General features: G+C 40.4%; 3 protein-coding genes across 3 annotated transcripts; 2 read left to right on the forward strand and 1 right to left on the reverse strand.

Annotated features, from left to right (window-relative positions):
- Positions 1-2921: 2921 nt before the first annotated feature.
- LOC113143059 (terminal nucleotidyltransferase 5C-like) lies at positions 2922-5234 on the reverse strand. The gene is made up of 2 exons (XM_026328520.1): positions 4672-5234; positions 2922-3537 (listed from the first exon to the last, which is right to left on the reverse strand). The coding sequence occupies exons 1-2, from the start codon at positions 5232-5234 to the stop codon at positions 2922-2924; spliced, it is 1179 nt and encodes a 392-aa protein (XP_026184305.1).
- Positions 5235-8771: 3537 nt separating this feature from the next.
- On the forward strand, positions 8772-11470 carry chmp1b (charged multivesicular body protein 1B). Its single transcript, XM_026329141.1, has 8 exons — positions 8772-8948; positions 9785-9882; positions 9978-10124; positions 10229-10297; positions 10439-10546; positions 10721-10764; positions 10978-11053; positions 11279-11470. Exons 1-8 carry the CDS (start codon positions 8933-8935, stop codon positions 11321-11323), a joined length of 603 nt encoding a protein of 200 aa, XP_026184926.1. The 5' UTR covers positions 8772-8932; the 3' UTR covers positions 11324-11470.
- Positions 11471-13276: 1806 nt separating this feature from the next.
- Positions 13277-16752, forward strand: rraga (Ras-related GTP binding A). Its single transcript, XM_026327520.1, has 10 exons — positions 13277-13422; positions 13682-13800; positions 14456-14555; positions 14668-14734; positions 14837-15059; positions 15523-15618; positions 15752-15874; positions 15989-16080; positions 16181-16296; positions 16392-16752. The coding sequence occupies exons 2-10, from the start codon at positions 13774-13776 to the stop codon at positions 16493-16495; spliced, it is 948 nt and encodes a 315-aa protein (XP_026183305.1). The 5' UTR covers positions 13277-13422; positions 13682-13773; the 3' UTR covers positions 16496-16752.
- The last annotated feature ends 463 nt before the right edge of the window (positions 16753-17215 follow it).

Raw genomic sequence — 17215 nt, forward strand, 5'->3', positions numbered from 1 at the left:
TTGGGATCTTATTTTCATATAGTAGATGGCTCTTAGTCTTGCCTCGAAGCATCAGATTAGTTGATGACAAATTACAAAAATAGCATTCTACTGTAGGTGGAATATGCGTATGTGACTGTCTTTTATACATAATGTTTTGACTGTGTTTTTTAATAAAACAACTGAATTTCTCTTAAAAAGAACTTGTTTTTTTATTTCTTAATTTTTTTTTTTTACCTTAGGAATTCTGCACCTGATCATACTTTCTGTCCTTGTCCGTGAAGCCAGAACAAGCTTCAAGGGCTATTCACCAGCACTGGGAGGGACTGAGTCATCTGTGGTGTTCATAAGAGGTCATATACATGCATCAAAGGCAAAAATTCGGGAGTTTTGAAATACTGTGGCAGTCTATTGATTATTCTAGACATAAACCTGACTGTACCATTTGTAACTGCCTAACCGCATGAATGCACTGAAAGCTGGGGTGACTCAGACGAGGAACAAACAACGTTGAGCTGTGACGCACCATGCTCTGCCACACCTAGAAACTGCAGAGACACTGGAGGATCATGGGAATTAAAATGGATCAATGCATGAAAAGGTAAAGGTCATTTTAAAGCATGTTAAGGTGCAGGGTAAGGTCTATTACATTTGTGCTTACATCTATTGAGAATTAATTAAGAAGAAAGGGTTTGTTGTATAAAACACCCTGATCATTAATGCTGCCTTAAATGATTTGGCTTCTCCATTGCTGATAAGTTACTAAAATGTGACACTATAAAGGCTAAGTTTTAAAAAAACAGCTCCTCAGAATCAAATGCTACAAATTGATAGTCAACATATGATGCATTTACCGAAGTTAAAATGAAATCCAAGAAACAGAAGAAAGTAATAACAGCACTTTCTTCGTTATCACAGGCCACGTATGTGTATCAAGAAATAAATAGCAAGTCATTTTTCTCTAACCACTGTAAACGTGCCTGTAAAAAAGATGTGTACTTTGCATGCCTAGAATTTTGCCGTGCCTCCAAGAAACAAACATTTGATCAGAAGCAATAATCTATTAAAACCCACACTGCTCGAAGTGATGCTGAATATCTGATTTTAGGCCATAATTTCATTTATAAAATGCATGTAACGATACTTTCGACTGGCCTTGCAGCTTAATGAGAATAAGATGGGAGTGTAAATCAGACCACTAAAAGAAGACTCCAGACCAAACAGTGGTTGTGTTATATTTATTATCACAATAACACAACAATCTGAGCAACTAGCTATCATAACAGAGACACTCTCTACTGGTGAAACAGTTCCTTAGTAATACACAACTTACACTAATTCTTAAGGTAGATACAGCACTTTAAAGCTACATAGGGAACTACCACACAATTTCTTTTAGCTGTCCTGGATATTTAAGTGAAGATTCACAAGCATTTCAGAAACACTTTCATTGTTCAACAACAGTGATGTGCATTTACATTGTGCTTCAGTCTCATACTCATCCAACCCTCTGCCTCAATCATCTTTTTTTATATATAATATTTAGAGAGTACATTTGTCGTAGCTATGCATACACAATGAACAAACACACAAGGACAGTGTGCAGTGACTGCTGGCTGCATCATAGACTGCTTGAATAATTAAAATGTGCAGTAACATTTTTGCACACAATGGCAGGCTAAACCCCAACCGAACTGACACTAACTACGTCCACAAACAACTGTCACCATTTAAAAAACACACAGAAAGTCTCGCTCTGTTAAAGATGGTTAAGGGAGAAATGTAATTCAATTCTTCTTTTTTTTTTTTTTTTCCCTGAATGAAAAACAAGACAGCCAAGACTTTCTTCATGATGCCATCAGGAGGTAAACCCTTAAGGTGCTCCTCTGAAATATAAGAACGTTTTGACGAAATGCAGGGAGATACAACTACAAGCTCCTAACTGTGCTCAAATAGTCCAAACGCAAAAGCACGACTAAACACTCCCTAGGACTATAATGTGCAACAATTAGAGCAACTCAAACCACAGCATTTTAAAATCAATATATAAATAAACACTAATCAATAAAAGATGTTTGTTGAAACTTTAGCTCCAGTTGTTTCTTATTTCATCATGAATATTTCATCTTTCGGTACATACTTCAGAGAGGTTTTCAGGAACCTTGCTTTTTCTTTACAAAATGAAACATAAGGTTCATCTTCTCTGGCCACCCCAACAATGTTCCTATGGTCCCTAATGGAACCGAACCTTCTACCTTTGAAATAGAGTGTTTGCAACCACAGATACAGAACTTACAACATCATGGGACTATCACAACAAATTTTGCTCATGTGTGCCCTCAGTAAATGGCGTCCTACAGTATTTCTAGAAAGTGAGTACACAGGTATAGCCACATGCTGAATATTACTCTATGGAGAATGATGATTCACGAAACAGCTACATGAGGTTTTACCCCCACACCCCAAAACACAAATCATTAAGACTGTATCATTATTCAAACGTTTTCCAAATGAAGATTTTTGTTAGCAACAGTTATATCTGTGATTATGTTTTATATGAATAATATTGTAGCCACAGAGAATTATCACGACACACAACATTCTTCACAATGGGAGAGGGGACGACCAATATAGACCCCTGTCAAAACTGAAATGAAACGGACGTGAATAACGTTCCTCCACTTCAATAAAACTACCAGCTCTCTGAAAAGTGGGGTCTTCATGTTTCTAGGTCTTGAAATGGTCATGATCTTTGTCTCCAGACATCTTTCAGTTCTGACCTTTCGTGATCTTTCATGCCATAAGCAGGAGGGATTTCAAAGCATGAAACAACACTGTGCCTGTGGTTGCCCGTTGTTGTTAAAACTGCCATTTGTGCCTCTTCTTGCAGAGCACCATGCTGAAAGCAGACTACATGCCTCCCATTGGGCATGTCACTGTAGCTACACCAGGCCACTTTGCATGTGGACGTGTAAAGGGTAGGGGTGGTAGACGAGCGGCGGCTGGGCCTGGGTGATGTAGTAGCTGCTGTAAATCGGCTCTGTCATGTACGGGGCTGGTTGGTAGAAGCAGGTGACGTTGGATGTGTTGGGGATGGCGTTCTGCTCGCCCAGCACTCTCAGAGCCAGGACTGTGATCATATTGAGCGTCTGTCTCCTCTCGTGTCCCATCAAACACACGGTGCTTTCATCTATGACACGTCGCAGGGTCATCAGGTAGTCGTACTTGCTCGCCTCCTCGTTGCCAATGAAATGGCAGTGCAGGTAGGCCTCAATCTTCCGCTGCTGCTCACTTACGTCAGGAAAGTCGATGAAGAAGCGAGAGCACATGTACCGCTCCAAAGACTTGATTTCTGTCTCGCTGGTTGGCCTGAAGTTCCTGACCAGCAGGTCACTGTATTTTAGCAGACCCCCTCCTCGGATCTCCTCTGGGTTGTGGGTGGCTATGAGGCGGTGGCGAAGGTGGTCCATCGCCTGCTCAAAGTCTCCAAACATGCACTCTGCTTCGACAGTGATGGTGGGCTCCCCTGCCACCCCTGCCCATGAGCCCGGGCCGCAGCTTTTCGGGACAGCGTCTGCCAGCTCATGTTTTTGCTCATCAACATGAGGCTGTGGGCCTGTGTTTGCTGCACACATGTGGCTTTGAGTCTCTGAATCAGGAGGCTTCTTTGAGTGCTTGGGTTTAACAGTTTGTGCTACAGTTTCAGTCGAGCCAGTCTCATCTTGAAGGGTACTGGCAGGACTGTATGTGGGAACATTAATGGTGTCTGTACACTCAAAGCTCTCCGACTTGGAGCCTGGAACATTTGAGCAATGAACTTGAACACTGTCCGGTAATGGAGGTTTTGGCTGGAGTGGTTTCGGTATTTCTATGGGTGGAAACAGCTGTGTTGTGAGATCTGACAAATCGGTCAGTAAAGACCATTTTTCAGGCTTATTGATCAACTTCCGTGACATTTTCCTTTGTAATTTTGGCGAGGGGCAATAGTCTGGTACAACTTCCTGTGATGTGCTGCAGGTTTTCTTAGCCGGAGGAGGGAAGGAGAATTCAAGGTTTGAATCTTGTAGGCATGAGGTATTTTCAGTCCTGCAGGTTACTGAGTCTGGTTTGAACTGAGTAACCTCTTCATGTTGGACAGTGTCTGGGGGAGCTGACTGTTCTTTATGAGTTATAGATGCTTCCTGGGAAGCTTGTGACACAGACAGTTCTTCATTACTCTGTAGCTTTAGACACACATGTGTTATCAGTGGATCCCTGACTTCTGTAAATAAAGTTTTAGCAGAGGAAGCTAAAGGACAATTACTATGAAACCGTAATTGGTTTTCTCCATTTTCTTCACATAGCTCAAACACAATTTCCTCCTCTGAATGTACATCCTCTATGCCATCCGCTTCTTCTTCCTCCCGCTGTAAGTTGATGCTCTCAGACTCTAACACGTGCTGTGCCTCATGCTTTCCGTCTGCGTGCTCAACCTCTGCATGTGGAAGCTCTTTTTCAGAAACCGCATCATCCTGGCGCGGGCTTTCTGCGCTGGCCACCATTGCTGTGTCTTTCTCGATGTTCTTTTCATCAGCCTGAGGAGTGCTTGATTGCTCTTGTTGTTTGTTTTCTTCTGTATTATCTCTATTAGACAATTTCCCAGCATTCGCTGTCATATTTTCTCCTTGTTTCCTTTCAGTCTCCCAGTAGGACTCCAGCATACGATCTAAAATTATCTGGAAGGAGTCCACGCTGAACTCAAACTGTCTCCGGAGGGAACTAACAAATCTCAGCCCCACGGTTTTAGCTCTGTTGTTAGACAGCGAGATAAGGCTCCATCTGTCGTGCTCATTGAAAACTTTCACCATTTTTTGCACGTAGGCTTCCTTCATTGTCAGGCAGGTGATCTTCCTTCTGTTAACACCACAAGGGAGGAGGTCTCGTAGGCTGCCCAGCACCACCTCCTTAATGACCTGGAAGTCTTCCTGCCTAGGCAGCTCCACTCCAAAAATAATGTCTAAGTCTCTATAACCCAGGCCATTATCCCTCACCAGGACATGGCTGGCAGTCGCACCATTAAGGCGTATATCTTTCACCTTGATGTCTCTTTCTACCAGACGATCCTTCACCACACGAATGATGTCTTTTGCCCTCACCTGCAGAGTAGGAAAATTTCCTCGTCCATGGATGGGGATTACCTCTGTCAAGACCTTGTCCAGAGCCTGGACCTGTTCCAGGGTCAAGTTGTGGAACCTCTTCTCTCTCTGAAGCTCCATTATCCTCACCTGTAAGAAAGGAGTGAAACAGAACGGAAAACATACTGTAATCTAAAAAAAAAAAAAAAAAAAAACTTTTTTGACTAACATAAATTACTAAACTTGCTGTTTCGTCTTCTGTGCAAGATGCCCTTTACAAATGACAAAGTAATGGAAAACTCATTTGTTTTCTTCACACATTGCCTGTATCGTCCCAGAACCTTGTCTACATCCTTATCACTGAGAAGATTTTTCATTCGTCTGTTCGTTTCAAAGTCTAGTTCTCACAAGACTTGGCATTCGACCTTTTGTTTTTTTTTCCTCAAAAGCAGAATTGCAGTCAATCAAAGTGAATAATTGTGCACAAGGCCTGCGTCACAGATGTCCTGCGTTATGTCATCCTGTTAGCCACCTACATTTGAAACAAGCAATACAACATTAAGCATAACAAACTGAACCTGAGCTCTGGGGACTGAAGATGTGAAGACGATGTGCGGCTCTATGTGGCAAGAGCATCAAAACATATGGCATCACTGGCACAGTAAGTGCTTGAACATAAGCCATCAGTGATTCAGTGTAACTAATTCAATTTTCTTGTAATTTAGGGTAATCTGCAACAAGCACATAAAAATTATTTCTTTTACAGATCATGAATATTCTATAGATGAATGGCAACATTGCTGTCATTATAACATATACTCAAACTAATCTAATGCACAGAACAAATCTGGAAGCTGTAGATACAATGGACGTGCCTGCTTGCTTTTCAACCTCTCCCACAATGCACAGTGAGTTTTGAAAGATATACAATACATTCAGGTAGTTTTGCGGATATTGGCAGCACACTCCTGCTAACACTTTATATTAATGGTCAATCACATTAGATGAACATGATGATGCACCCATCTGCTAGTTACAGCTGACTCACCTGTCAGTCATTCACTGGCTGTCGACTACATGGACAACCTGGTTGATAAACTGTCTGGTGTATTTCTTTCTTAGCTTTTTTTTTTTTAAAAATAGCATCTGAATATTGTTCTGCTTCTGTAATAGGAGCACTGAAATAATACCAAACTAAACTCTTATTGCTGTTGTTACAAATGCATTAATGCAGCTAATAAACAGCACGTTGATGATCGATTCCTATTTATATAATGCGACAACATTGTATTTGTAAGGGGGAGAAAGGTACGTCATCATTAAAATATGTGCTCACTCAGGTCAGAGGCAAATGTCAGATTATCAGCCTATTGCTATTGGCTTTGAAGGACCCTCATACTCTCAGAAACTTTTATGACAGCAGTAGGGATCAGTTAAGGATCCTCAGGGTGTTTTGAAAGATGAATGCTCTCATAATTTCAAATGCAATAAAAGACACTGAACTTGATATAAAGTGCTTTAAATGATCCTTCCTTGCCTTTATGCTTTTGTCAGAACCAGCCTATTGTGCTTATATATGTATATATACTGTATATACATATTATATTATTATATATTCATAAATGTCTCTCTCTCTCTCTCTCTATATATATATATATATACATATATACATATACACACACACACACACACACACATATATATAGAGAGAGAGATTTATGAAAAGGAAAAGGAGATTACACTTTTCTTATCCCTCAGCTTTTTTGTTGATACAAATAATTTAGAGAATCTCAAAAAAGCAACCAAAATCATTACAAAAAGTCTTCATGTGTACATTTAAATATACAAAAAAAAACACACACAAACGAAGGCATTTTAACTTTACTTTTTTTGCTATGCTGCTGTTTCTAGCAAATATATTTTCCTAAAGCTAAATGAGTCTGTGAATTTCCTACAGTTTGACAATGTGAAGATGCACCAAGTCATCTTTGAGATTATTACTAAAATTATTGTTAATAAATGATTTTGTGTGTAAGGTCAAAGGTGATTTTTATTTTCATCCTTATTACGCACTCAATAGTAAAATGTCATTATTTAATCAGAAATTGGTGCCGCTTTTATTAGGCATGATAAACCTGATTTGTATCATTTATTGTTCTGATTTTTTATATTTTAAGTAATTGTTTTATATTGTTTTGTTTTATATTAGATGCAGTTTGGATGACAACAAAAACGCAGCTGCTTCAAAAACCATACGGTCGCATTTTGATAAATGAAATTTAAAAAAAGAAATAGGCAGCGTGACTACAGCCTTATGTCAGTGAATAAAATAATTAACCAGGTTATGTGTTGTACAGTAAACAGCCCAGTCTGTGAACAGTCCGCCACATCCTCAGCCCGTGTTAGTATTTGGCGGTCATCGGCGTGAACGCACACAGACGCATTAACCGTGGCCCACAGCATCCTCTAGTGAATCTCACGGGTTACATCAGCTCGGTCCTGCAGCAAGACTGCTCTTCTGCCACTTGGCTTCTTTATAGATAAGACTATATGAGTCATACAGCCGCTGAATGAGGCATCACTCTCATGAACGGATCCTTTGCCTGTGCGCAAAAACGCCACAAAACCCAGCACTTGAGGTGGCCTTGAGAGTTTTGACATTCACCACATGCGCAAACAGAATCGCCTGGTGAATGGAGCATTTTACAGACCATAAGATTCGCTCTATAGACTGTCGCGATCTGGACACATAGGACATGTTGATTTGAACTAACATGCATTTCGCACAATCTTGTTCCTACAGACATCAGGCCTGTATGTTGTCCTGTGAACTCTGGACTGAATGGTGCCCATGTACCAACTAACTAAAACAACCAATTAGTTCATCATCAGCCCAGACTCTGCCTTTTATGCTCCATCATACTAGTTGCAACACATGTATGCAGCTCACAACTTGGCAGGCAGTTTGATTCAACGGACAGAGACCAACGATGACACACACTGGACGCACGATAACAGCTGGTAAGAACTCACCTGGAAACTAATTCCCCGAGCAGCAACACGAGAGAGGAGATAAAACACTGAGATATACCCAACAGGTCTGTCCGACCCCGCTGGAGAGGTGGATGCTGAACTTAACACGGACAGTTTCCTCTCAGCTCAGCACCGCTGTTTCCATGGCAATCAGGCGTCACGAAATTTACGGTAAATCACGACCCTCGGTCTCTCTCTAACCACAGCCACTCAAGTTTGGAACTAGCAGGACCAGTCCAAACGCACGGTGATAGTTTGATAAAGTTTGACTTTTTTATTGGCGCAGCACACCGAGTGTGTCAGGCTGAACTACCGACGTGCCACCGCACTGCCGAGCTGTTGCGGGGTGAACATCACATCAGACCGAGTGAGTCATCCTCTCTCCCCGCCGTGATCCACACCGTAAATCTAATCATCAATCAGCCGCTTTCACCGCCCACTGCCCCGCCAGTAACTCGCCGCGTCCGCCTGGACAGTTCTGCACCGGCTCGGCACCGACAGGAACAGGCCGCGCAGATAAAAACATGAACGTGTCGTGTTTTCACGTCAACCGTTTGATTTTCTTCTCGTTTCATTCACATTTTCAGAGGGGGGGCTTCCTCGTGACGTAGGCTGGAATACCGCCACCACGTGACCACGACGTCACAGATATTTTGGTCAGACACCAGGAAGTGCGGAAGAAGACGAAGATCGAAATCCGATAGACTGAAGTTTAGCGAACAGATTCGGTTTATTTGGCTGCTGTTTTCGGCCTGACCGGACGATTCCACCGTATAATTGTTGGATTCACGAGGAGTCGAGTTAAGATGCCGAGCATGGACAGTATCCTTTCAAAACAACGATGGGAAAAGGGCTCTGGCTGTCGAACAGCGTCAACACAGGGGTTTAAAGAACGAACACAACCTGAAACTTAATGGTGAAACTGGTGAGATTATTCTGTGACAGAGATCTGAAACCTTTCTGAACAGGTTAGACATCCAGCAAGGTACTTGTGTCGTCTCATTAAATAACCTGAAACAGTTCCTACTCAGATCCAGGCGTCGTCAACAAGGAAGAATCGGGCTGAAGGCCGTGAAAAACAGCCAACAATAGACAGTCAGCTGGCTCAGCTGGCTGTTAATACTGTAAAACTATAGCTGAGGTCACATTGGACCCATTATCATGGTAATCTTATTATGAGTGTCTTTAATTTGACTTAACACCATGCGGGCTTCACTACAGCTATAGAGTCAAGAGGCGTTTTGATCTTTACACTGTGAGATATTGACATATATTGGATTTTTGAGGGGAAACAACTGAAGTTAATTTGTTTTTTTAAAACGCAAGAAGAAACAAACCAGTAACTTGTTGGCTTATGTTCATTTTAACATCTTAATACTTTTCCATTAGACTTTTTAAGTTGTTAAGGATTTAGACTGAGCAGGACTGAAAAAACAACTTGTCAGTGCTCTTTGGTCAACTCAAACAATACACTGAGGACAGTGTTTCTAAATGACTTCATACCTCGTTTGGAAATTCTGTTGTGACATTTCTTGTTGCTTATTGACAGTATCAGTGCAGTGATCAGTTGGATCTGATCAGTACGTCTACAGTTATGCACAGTAACGTAATTTTCCAAGTTTTTTTGGAGTTTGTTTTTCTTTAACCTCCTGTTTCAGAACATCTCTTCAACTTAAAGTTTGCTGCCAAAGAGCTCCAAAGAAACTCTAAGAAATGTGACAAAGAGGAGAAAATAGAGAAGGCTAAAGTCAAGAAAGTAAGCTACGCTTTTGAAGACAGTCTCCAGATGATACAAGGCAGCTGACTAGTGTCAGATTCTACTGAACCACTTTATTTTTGTGTCCTCTCAAGGCCATCCAGAAGGGAAATATGGAAGTGGCGAGGATCCATGCAGAGAACGCCATCAGACAGAAGAACCAGTCGGTGAACTTCCTGAGGATGAGCGCTCGGGTAGATGCAGTAGCAGCAAGGGTCCAGACTGCAGTTACGATGAACCAGGTGCGCTGAATACTGAGTCGTCAAGGTTACAGGCATTTCAGATCGAGGATGCTTGTTTTCTGTCATTTTGGTTACAGTTTTAGTGAGGCTGTCTCATCCTACAGGTCACAAAATCAATGGCTGGGGTGGTGAAAGGAATGGATGCTACTCTGAAGACTATGAATCTAGAAAAGGTAGTGCATCATTTACACATTAAATCAGTTTGTCTTCCATATTTCTTCTTTTGCAAAATCAATAAAACATAAATATCAGAGTTATAAAACAGTTTCACAAACTTAGGTTTTTTTTTTTTTGTTTTTTTTGTTTTTTTTAAGATTTCAGCTCTCATGGATAAATTTGAGCACCAGTTTGAAACTCTGGATGTTCAGACAGCCCAGATGGAGGACACCATGAGCAGCTCAACAACACTCACAACACCACAGGTACCTTTTTCTGACCTGCTCTTTTCATTTTCTGGTTGTTTGACATTGTGTTTAAAGACAAGTACATTTGCTGTAAATCTGTGCGTGTGTGTGTGTGTGTGTGTGTGTGTGTGTGTGTGTGTGTGCGCGCACGCACGTGTGTGTGCATGTGCGTGTGTGTAATTTGTGTTTCAGAATCAAGTGGATTCACTGCTGCATGAAATGGCTGATGAAGCAGGGTAACTCATTTAATCAATTCATTTATATTTTTTGTCCAAACATTCTATGAAGTAATGCTAGCTCCCATAATGCATTTAGAGAATCAGACACAAGTGGTTGTTAATTCAAAGAATTTGAAAGACCTTCATTTTGGGGAATGCTATAGACAGTATTCTTCAGTGTGACATAACTAAAGACACTGTTTTAAATCTGCCTGTGTGTATCGTGTTTAGATTGGACCTGAACATGGAGCTCCCCCAGGGACAGACAGGATCAGTACAGGGTACCAGTGTGGCCTCTGCAGAACAGGTACATTTCCTCATTTTAAAAAAAAAATCAGGTCATATCTGAAACAGATAATCTTAAAAATATGCATCCTCACAAATGTTTCTATGACACATAGATAATAAAAAAGACAGAAGAAATGTATTTGCACAGGAATTAATGAAATTTATTATCCATATAACCCTGTCACACACACACACACACCTTCATCTTGTTTACTAATACATGTCTGCATTCTCTTGTCTAAAGGATGAACTGTCTCAAAGGCTCGCCAAACTCAGAGATCAGATGTAAAGGACAACTGTGGTGGACTGACACTGTAACACAGAGCTCTGAAACACCTTTACACTACCTGCATAGGACTCCTACATACCTTTCATATTTCTTTTTTCCCTTTTACATCTCATGTGCCTCTGTTGAGGAGCTTCTGCATCCTTGTTTTCTTTTCACATATGATGGCCTTTCTCTGTTCTGTGTTTATAGTAACATAACAGGTTTAGAATTATTCCTTGGATTCATTTCTGTAAACTAACAAAATTGATGGTTTTGGAAAATGTATGTATTTCTTAAAAATACTTATTTACCTATGGGGAAGAAGGGTACCACTGTTAAATATGTATAGTTAAGAGATCCATACATGAAAGTAATATGGATCCCTGCAGTTATTGACCTGTATTTATAGGCCAATTTATATTATACTTGTGGTGAATAAGTTCACTCAGCTTTTTGTGCATGATTGCAGAAAACATGGATTTCTTTTCTTGGTATCAGAGTGCGTAAGACCTTCCTCCTCTTACTGGTGAATAGACTTCTTGTGTTGATTTGCTGGATTTTATTCACGATAAATATAAATAAGAAGATACTGGATGTTTAGCCCACATGTGTCTGGTCATCTTGAAAATTTTTTCTGATAATTTGAGAAGGGATTAGATTTGGAGGAATACATACAGTAAGAAAACAATAAAATTTTATAACAATTGTATCTTTGCCTTTTCAGCAGTTTATCATTTGTTGTAATTTCATATAAATCTTTATTCTTGCCTACTGTGAATCCTTGTCTCTAGAACAATTTCAAAAATTATTGTTGTATGGGCACTTGGAACTATTCAGGGGGACTGGAGCCAAAGCGTGTCATTATGTAGGTAACAATATTTATAGAAAGCCATTAAAGCATTTCCAAATAAAGTTATGATTCAGACTTATGTGTGCCTACACAGGACTTTCCAAATGAAAATGAAAACAAATAATTATCTTGAGAGAACCAAAGAAGTACTTAATATTAATAATAATTACTTAATAATAATTGGAACAAAATACTTCAACAGCTAAGATTGAATGCACTGTAAGTACTACCTGCTTATATTCAGTAGTGGCTAGGGCAGGGATAGTACGAAAACAAGCAGGACAGTGGCCCTCGAGGACCAGGAATGGACACCCCTGATTTAAAACATATAAGTAGTTACATTAGACTGTCATTGCCTTCTGGTGGTCACAATAACAAACTACAAGTCACTGGGAAAAATACAGATGTTAAAAGCATTACTGTTAGAATAATTCGAGTTTTTTTGTGTTTACGTTTATTAACATTAGTGCCTTGTTGTTAATATGTTTGTGATAGTGTGTATCCACCGCTTCAAAATAGCTACATCATTTCGTGGGGTGGACCGAATATTAACATCATTGTCAGGGCTTTTCACTCTGACAGTTCACTGCCCTCTCGTGGCCAGTCACAGGAACTACAAGGTTACTTGACTCCCGTATATAATAGACTGGACATCCACAAAAACAGCAAGCATCGCTTGTAAATAAGATAAGAAAGCGTCAGGTGAGAGAAAACTACAATGTTTAGACCTCAGCAGCCTGCATCTTCAAGACACACCCCCATAGTTTTCCCTTTTATACATACATTGACTATGATATATATAATTACTTTATTTCATATCCATCTATTAATTAATAACGTATGTACTTATTAGTGAGCTACCCGAGCTTACAGCCCATAACTATAAACTTATTCTGAATTTGTCCTGTCAACCACTAAATTAGAATCCACTGGACGACATTAAACTAAACAACATTATGGATTGCTCACTTGTAAATAATTAAGCTAGTTCTTGGCCAAGTATAACTGAAATTTATTAACACAAATTAAAAACAAAGTTTCTATGTTATACAAATATTAGTTTCCAAGACTGGTACAGTGAAAACCACTTGAGGTACGTCAGTCAAAACTCAGGGGAGAAAACCCATGTGATCATCATGTGATTCTTGTCGTAAACAGGAAGCAGCTGATCCTGACTCCAGTGCCTAATGTTTATAAGAGTGCCGTAAAAACTACTAAAACCCGCAGTCCACAGCTTGAATATAGTGTGAACCGTGCTGCTCTGTGGGGGGTGAGTAGGAGGCACCTCAGTTACTAAAGTTGAACCCAGCTAACTATCTGTTTGGCCTGGCTGTCATCCGGACTGTGTGCGTCGTGCTAGCTCGCTTAGCATTAGCTTGGTGTTTATTTAGGAGTTTTCCTAAAGTTGCTGAGCTGCTTGTTTATTCTTAGTCTCGTGAGCTACAATATGTCTGACTTGTTCTTCCTCGTCCTCTGTGGTGAAGCGGCCTGAGCAGAGCTGGGTGAAAATGTTTGTGCTTGCTCCGCAGTGAGGCAGAAGAGGAGGAGATCTGCTGCAGACACACACTGAAGTCACCCGGCCTGCAGCTCCAGGACTCTTCATCGTCTCTGCTGAGGGGGGATGTCAAGTTCAGCAATGAAGAAAAAGGTGAAGCAGGAGCTGAGCGCTGACCGATGAAGTGACTTTACTCAGGCACAGTACATGTCCTCCCTGTTGCTGGAGGTCTGGGTTAATTGGTTCCATAGTGAAGCTCAAGTATATTTTATAAAGGATGGATTTCTGAGTCATCTCAGGATCACATCGCACTTTGTTGAAGACATGATGGAGAAAATGGGATCTAGATCAATACAAGTTTTGAGGCTCATTAACAATAAAATGTTTTGGCATGGCTGAAGTATGAATTGGCACTTTGTAGATATCTTCCAAACTGCCCTTTGCTCTACTCAGCTTTGGACTAGTAAATTCGGTTTCTGAAAATAGAAGATGCATAATATGCAGTATGAGTATTTTTTTTAAACTAGTCAAGCGTCTGCTGAACCAAACCATCTCCATCTTCTCACATCTGCACTTTCAGCATAAAGGATCCATCATCATTTTCATTCTCAGAATGATTCTGCATTTTTGAGGCTTGAGGCAGAGTCTTATAAGAGAAACATCAGAAGCAGTGGTCTTTTTAAAGCTGATCCTGATGTTCTTTAGAATAATTTGATATTTAGAAAATCAGGTAACTTGAATTAAAATAAAATCAATTAACTAGATTAAACTTAAGTGATGGTCTAAACTGCTGCATCTGTGCTTTCAGGTGCTGCTGATGGGGAAAAGTGGGTCTGGAAAGACCAGTATGAGATCAATCATCTTTGCCAATTACATCGCTCGAGACACACGCCGCCTTGGAGCTACAAGTAAGAACATTTCAAAGAAAGCTGCTACATGAAGGTACATTTCTGATGCTGGGCTTTTTTTTTAAATCTAATCTAATCTGCAAACACTTTTCTTCTCCTATGTTAAACGTAGTTGATGTGGAACACTCCCATGTGCGGTTTCTTGGCAATCTGGTTCTGAACCTGTGGGACTGTGGAGGGTAAAGCATATTTCATCTTTGCACCAGCTTTGACAGGCCAAAGTCTTTCACATGATCTGAAAAACTCATCTTAAACACTGCTCTGTGCTTTTTCCACATCAGACAGGACACATTCATGGAGAACTACTTTACCAGCCAGAGGGACAACATTTTCAGAAACGTCGAGGTGCTTATTTATGTATTTGACGTTGAGAGCCGTGAGCTGGAGAAAGACATGCATTACTACCAGTCGTGTCTGGAAGCCATCCTGCAGAACTCCCCCGATGCCAAAGTGTTCTGCCTTGTGCACAAAATGGATCTGGTGCAGGAAGACCAGAGAGATTTGGTGAGCGATACCTGACATTTTGCGATTTTGATAGTATGACATACAGTAGGTGTTGATTTTAACAGCTGTCTGTGCCACTGACAGCTGAAAGTATGTGTCAGGTATTGATGATGATGATGATGATGTTTACATATGCTAATTAGCTTTAGCATAACTAACCGTTAAGTGGCATGCTATGTGTGTGAAGGGAAGATGCAGGATGAATGTTACCCAGCACAGAAACAATTGTTATGAATATAAAGAGGTGAAAGTATTTTGTGGAAAGAGTCATTTTTCAGGTAATAATAGAACATAAAGATAATTTTTTTTAATTATTTATAATTGCAAGTAATGCCATTTTATTAAGTTGGTTGGTTATTTATACTTTCCTGTGGTTTAAAGGTTGAAGTGAAAGTAAATACAGCAAGGTAGCAGCTTCACTATCTCGGCTTAGTGTGAGCAAATGCATCTTCTGTCTGTACAGATCTTTAAAGAGCGTGAAGAAGATCTGAAGAGACTGTCCAGACCTTTGGCTTGCACATGCTTCAGGACGTCAATCTGGGACGAAACTCTGTACAAGGTTGTGAATCTGACTGGTTGTGTGTTAAATTGTTATATTAAGATAAGTTCAACTTTATTCACCCCCGAAGGGGAAATTCAAGGTTATGAGATGAAGTTGATAGTGCAAGAGACATTTTTAAATGTCTTTGCAGGCCTGGTCTAGCATAGTGTACCAGCTCATCCCAAACGTCCAGCAGCTGGAGACGAACCTGAGAAATTTTGCACAGATCATTGAGGCAGATGAAGTTCTCCTGTTTGAGAGAGCCACCTTCCTGGTAAGAGCGGCCACTTTCCCTGTGACCCAACAGTGTCTGGGTGGAAAATCTGGATCTAGTAATGAGTAAGCTTTTTCTGTTGTTGTTTCTCGTCGTCCTGCCTCGTAAATGCAGGTGATCTCCCACTATCAGTGCAAAGAGCAGCGTGACGCTCACCGATTTGAGAAGATCAGTAACATTATCAAACAGTTTAAACTAAGCTGTAGGTAAGTTCACTCAGAAAAAAACACCAGCTTTTCTTTACACATCACGCCGTGTTTCTGTAATGTGTCTGATGTTTGTTTTTTTATTATTATTTTATCCCAGTAAACTCGCAGCTTCTTTCCAAAGCATGGAAGTCAGGAACTCTAACTTTGCTGCCTTCATTGACGTCTTCACCTCCAACACATACGTCATGGTTATCATGTCAGACCCGTCCATTCGTAAGTAGTGGAGACAGCATTTCTCTGCCTAGAGTGTAAAATTGAGTCAACTTTGAATGAGTGTAATACTAACAATCATCCTTGTCATTTTCCAGCATCTGCAGCCACTCTCATCAATATCCGTAATGCTAGGAAACACTTTGAGAAGTTGGAGCGGGTGGATGGACCCAAGCACAGCCTGCACATGCGAATGCGCTAGCCAGTGCCTTTGAATGATAGTGGATACTCTCAGCCAATCAGCCCACAGACCGCTGTCTGAGTCTTTTCGGCTCTGATACATATGAGCAGCCCTGCACCGTTTCTTCTGTCTTCACATTCAATCACAGTTACTATGGGGGAAAAAAAAATCATATTTTCTTTTGATCTAATTTCTACTGAGTTTTGAACAGTGATGCATTCTCTTGAAATATTTGTCCTAACTTGACACATTAAAGAAAAATGAATAGTTGCGTTTGCTATGAAGGTGGCTGTCTTTGTTCTCACATATTGTCATGCACAGTAGATACATTCAGTCCACACTGTGAATCCCAGTGATCGTTAGCTCCAGAAATATAAAGCAGCACATACTGTTGGATTTTTTTAATATGGTCTGTACGCTGTTACAAAGTGAAAACAATATAGTTAAAAATATTTAAAGTATACCTGAAGTTTTTTTTTTTTCCCCCACAGGTTCAAAATATTTACAACATATCTCATGTCCATGTTTAATATGTTATGAGCAGATATATATTATTGCAGATTTACTCCCTGTAAAACTCAACCTGCACAGAGATGGTTCATGTCATTTCTTTTATTTACAGCCATGACCTTACACATAAGGCTCTCTTTGACACTGTACACCAGCTGTCGTACACACATGACAAATGGTGGCAAACGTTTTATGGGGTGGGGGGTTGGAGCTCTGCGTGTGTGTTTGAGG

The sequence above is a fragment of the Mastacembelus armatus genome, chromosome 14 (genome assembly GCF_900324485.2).
Source record: "Mastacembelus armatus chromosome 14, fMasArm1.2, whole genome shotgun sequence".
In the NCBI taxonomy this organism is placed as follows: Eukaryota; Metazoa; Chordata; class Actinopteri; order Synbranchiformes; family Mastacembelidae; genus Mastacembelus; species Mastacembelus armatus.

Bases quoted from the DNA above. Each gene is read 5' to 3' on its own strand.
- LOC113143059 (XM_026328520.1), bottom strand. From the start codon at position 5,234: ATGGAGCTTCAGAGAGAGAAGAGGTTCCACAACTTGACCCTGGAACAG. The intron at 3,538-4,671 runs GTCCTACTGGGA...TGTCCCGAAAAG, and splicing joins ATTTTAGATCGTATGCTGGA to CTGCGGCCCGGGCTCATGGG.
- chmp1b (XM_026329141.1), top strand. The intron at 10,298-10,438 runs GTAGTGCATCAT...GTTTTTTTTAAG, and splicing joins AGACTATGAATCTAGAAAAG to ATTTCAGCTCTCATGGATAA. The intron at 11,054-11,278 runs GTACATTTCCTC...TCTTGTCTAAAG, and splicing joins GTGTGGCCTCTGCAGAACAG to GATGAACTGTCTCAAAGGCT.
- rraga (XM_026327520.1), top strand. From the start codon at position 13,774: ATGTCAAGTTCAGCAATGAAGAAAAAG. The intron at 14,735-14,836 runs GTAAAGCATATT...TTTCCACATCAG, and splicing joins AACCTGTGGGACTGTGGAGG to ACAGGACACATTCATGGAGA. The intron at 16,297-16,391 runs GTAAGTAGTGGA...GTCATTTTCCAG, and splicing joins CATGTCAGACCCGTCCATTC to CATCTGCAGCCACTCTCATC.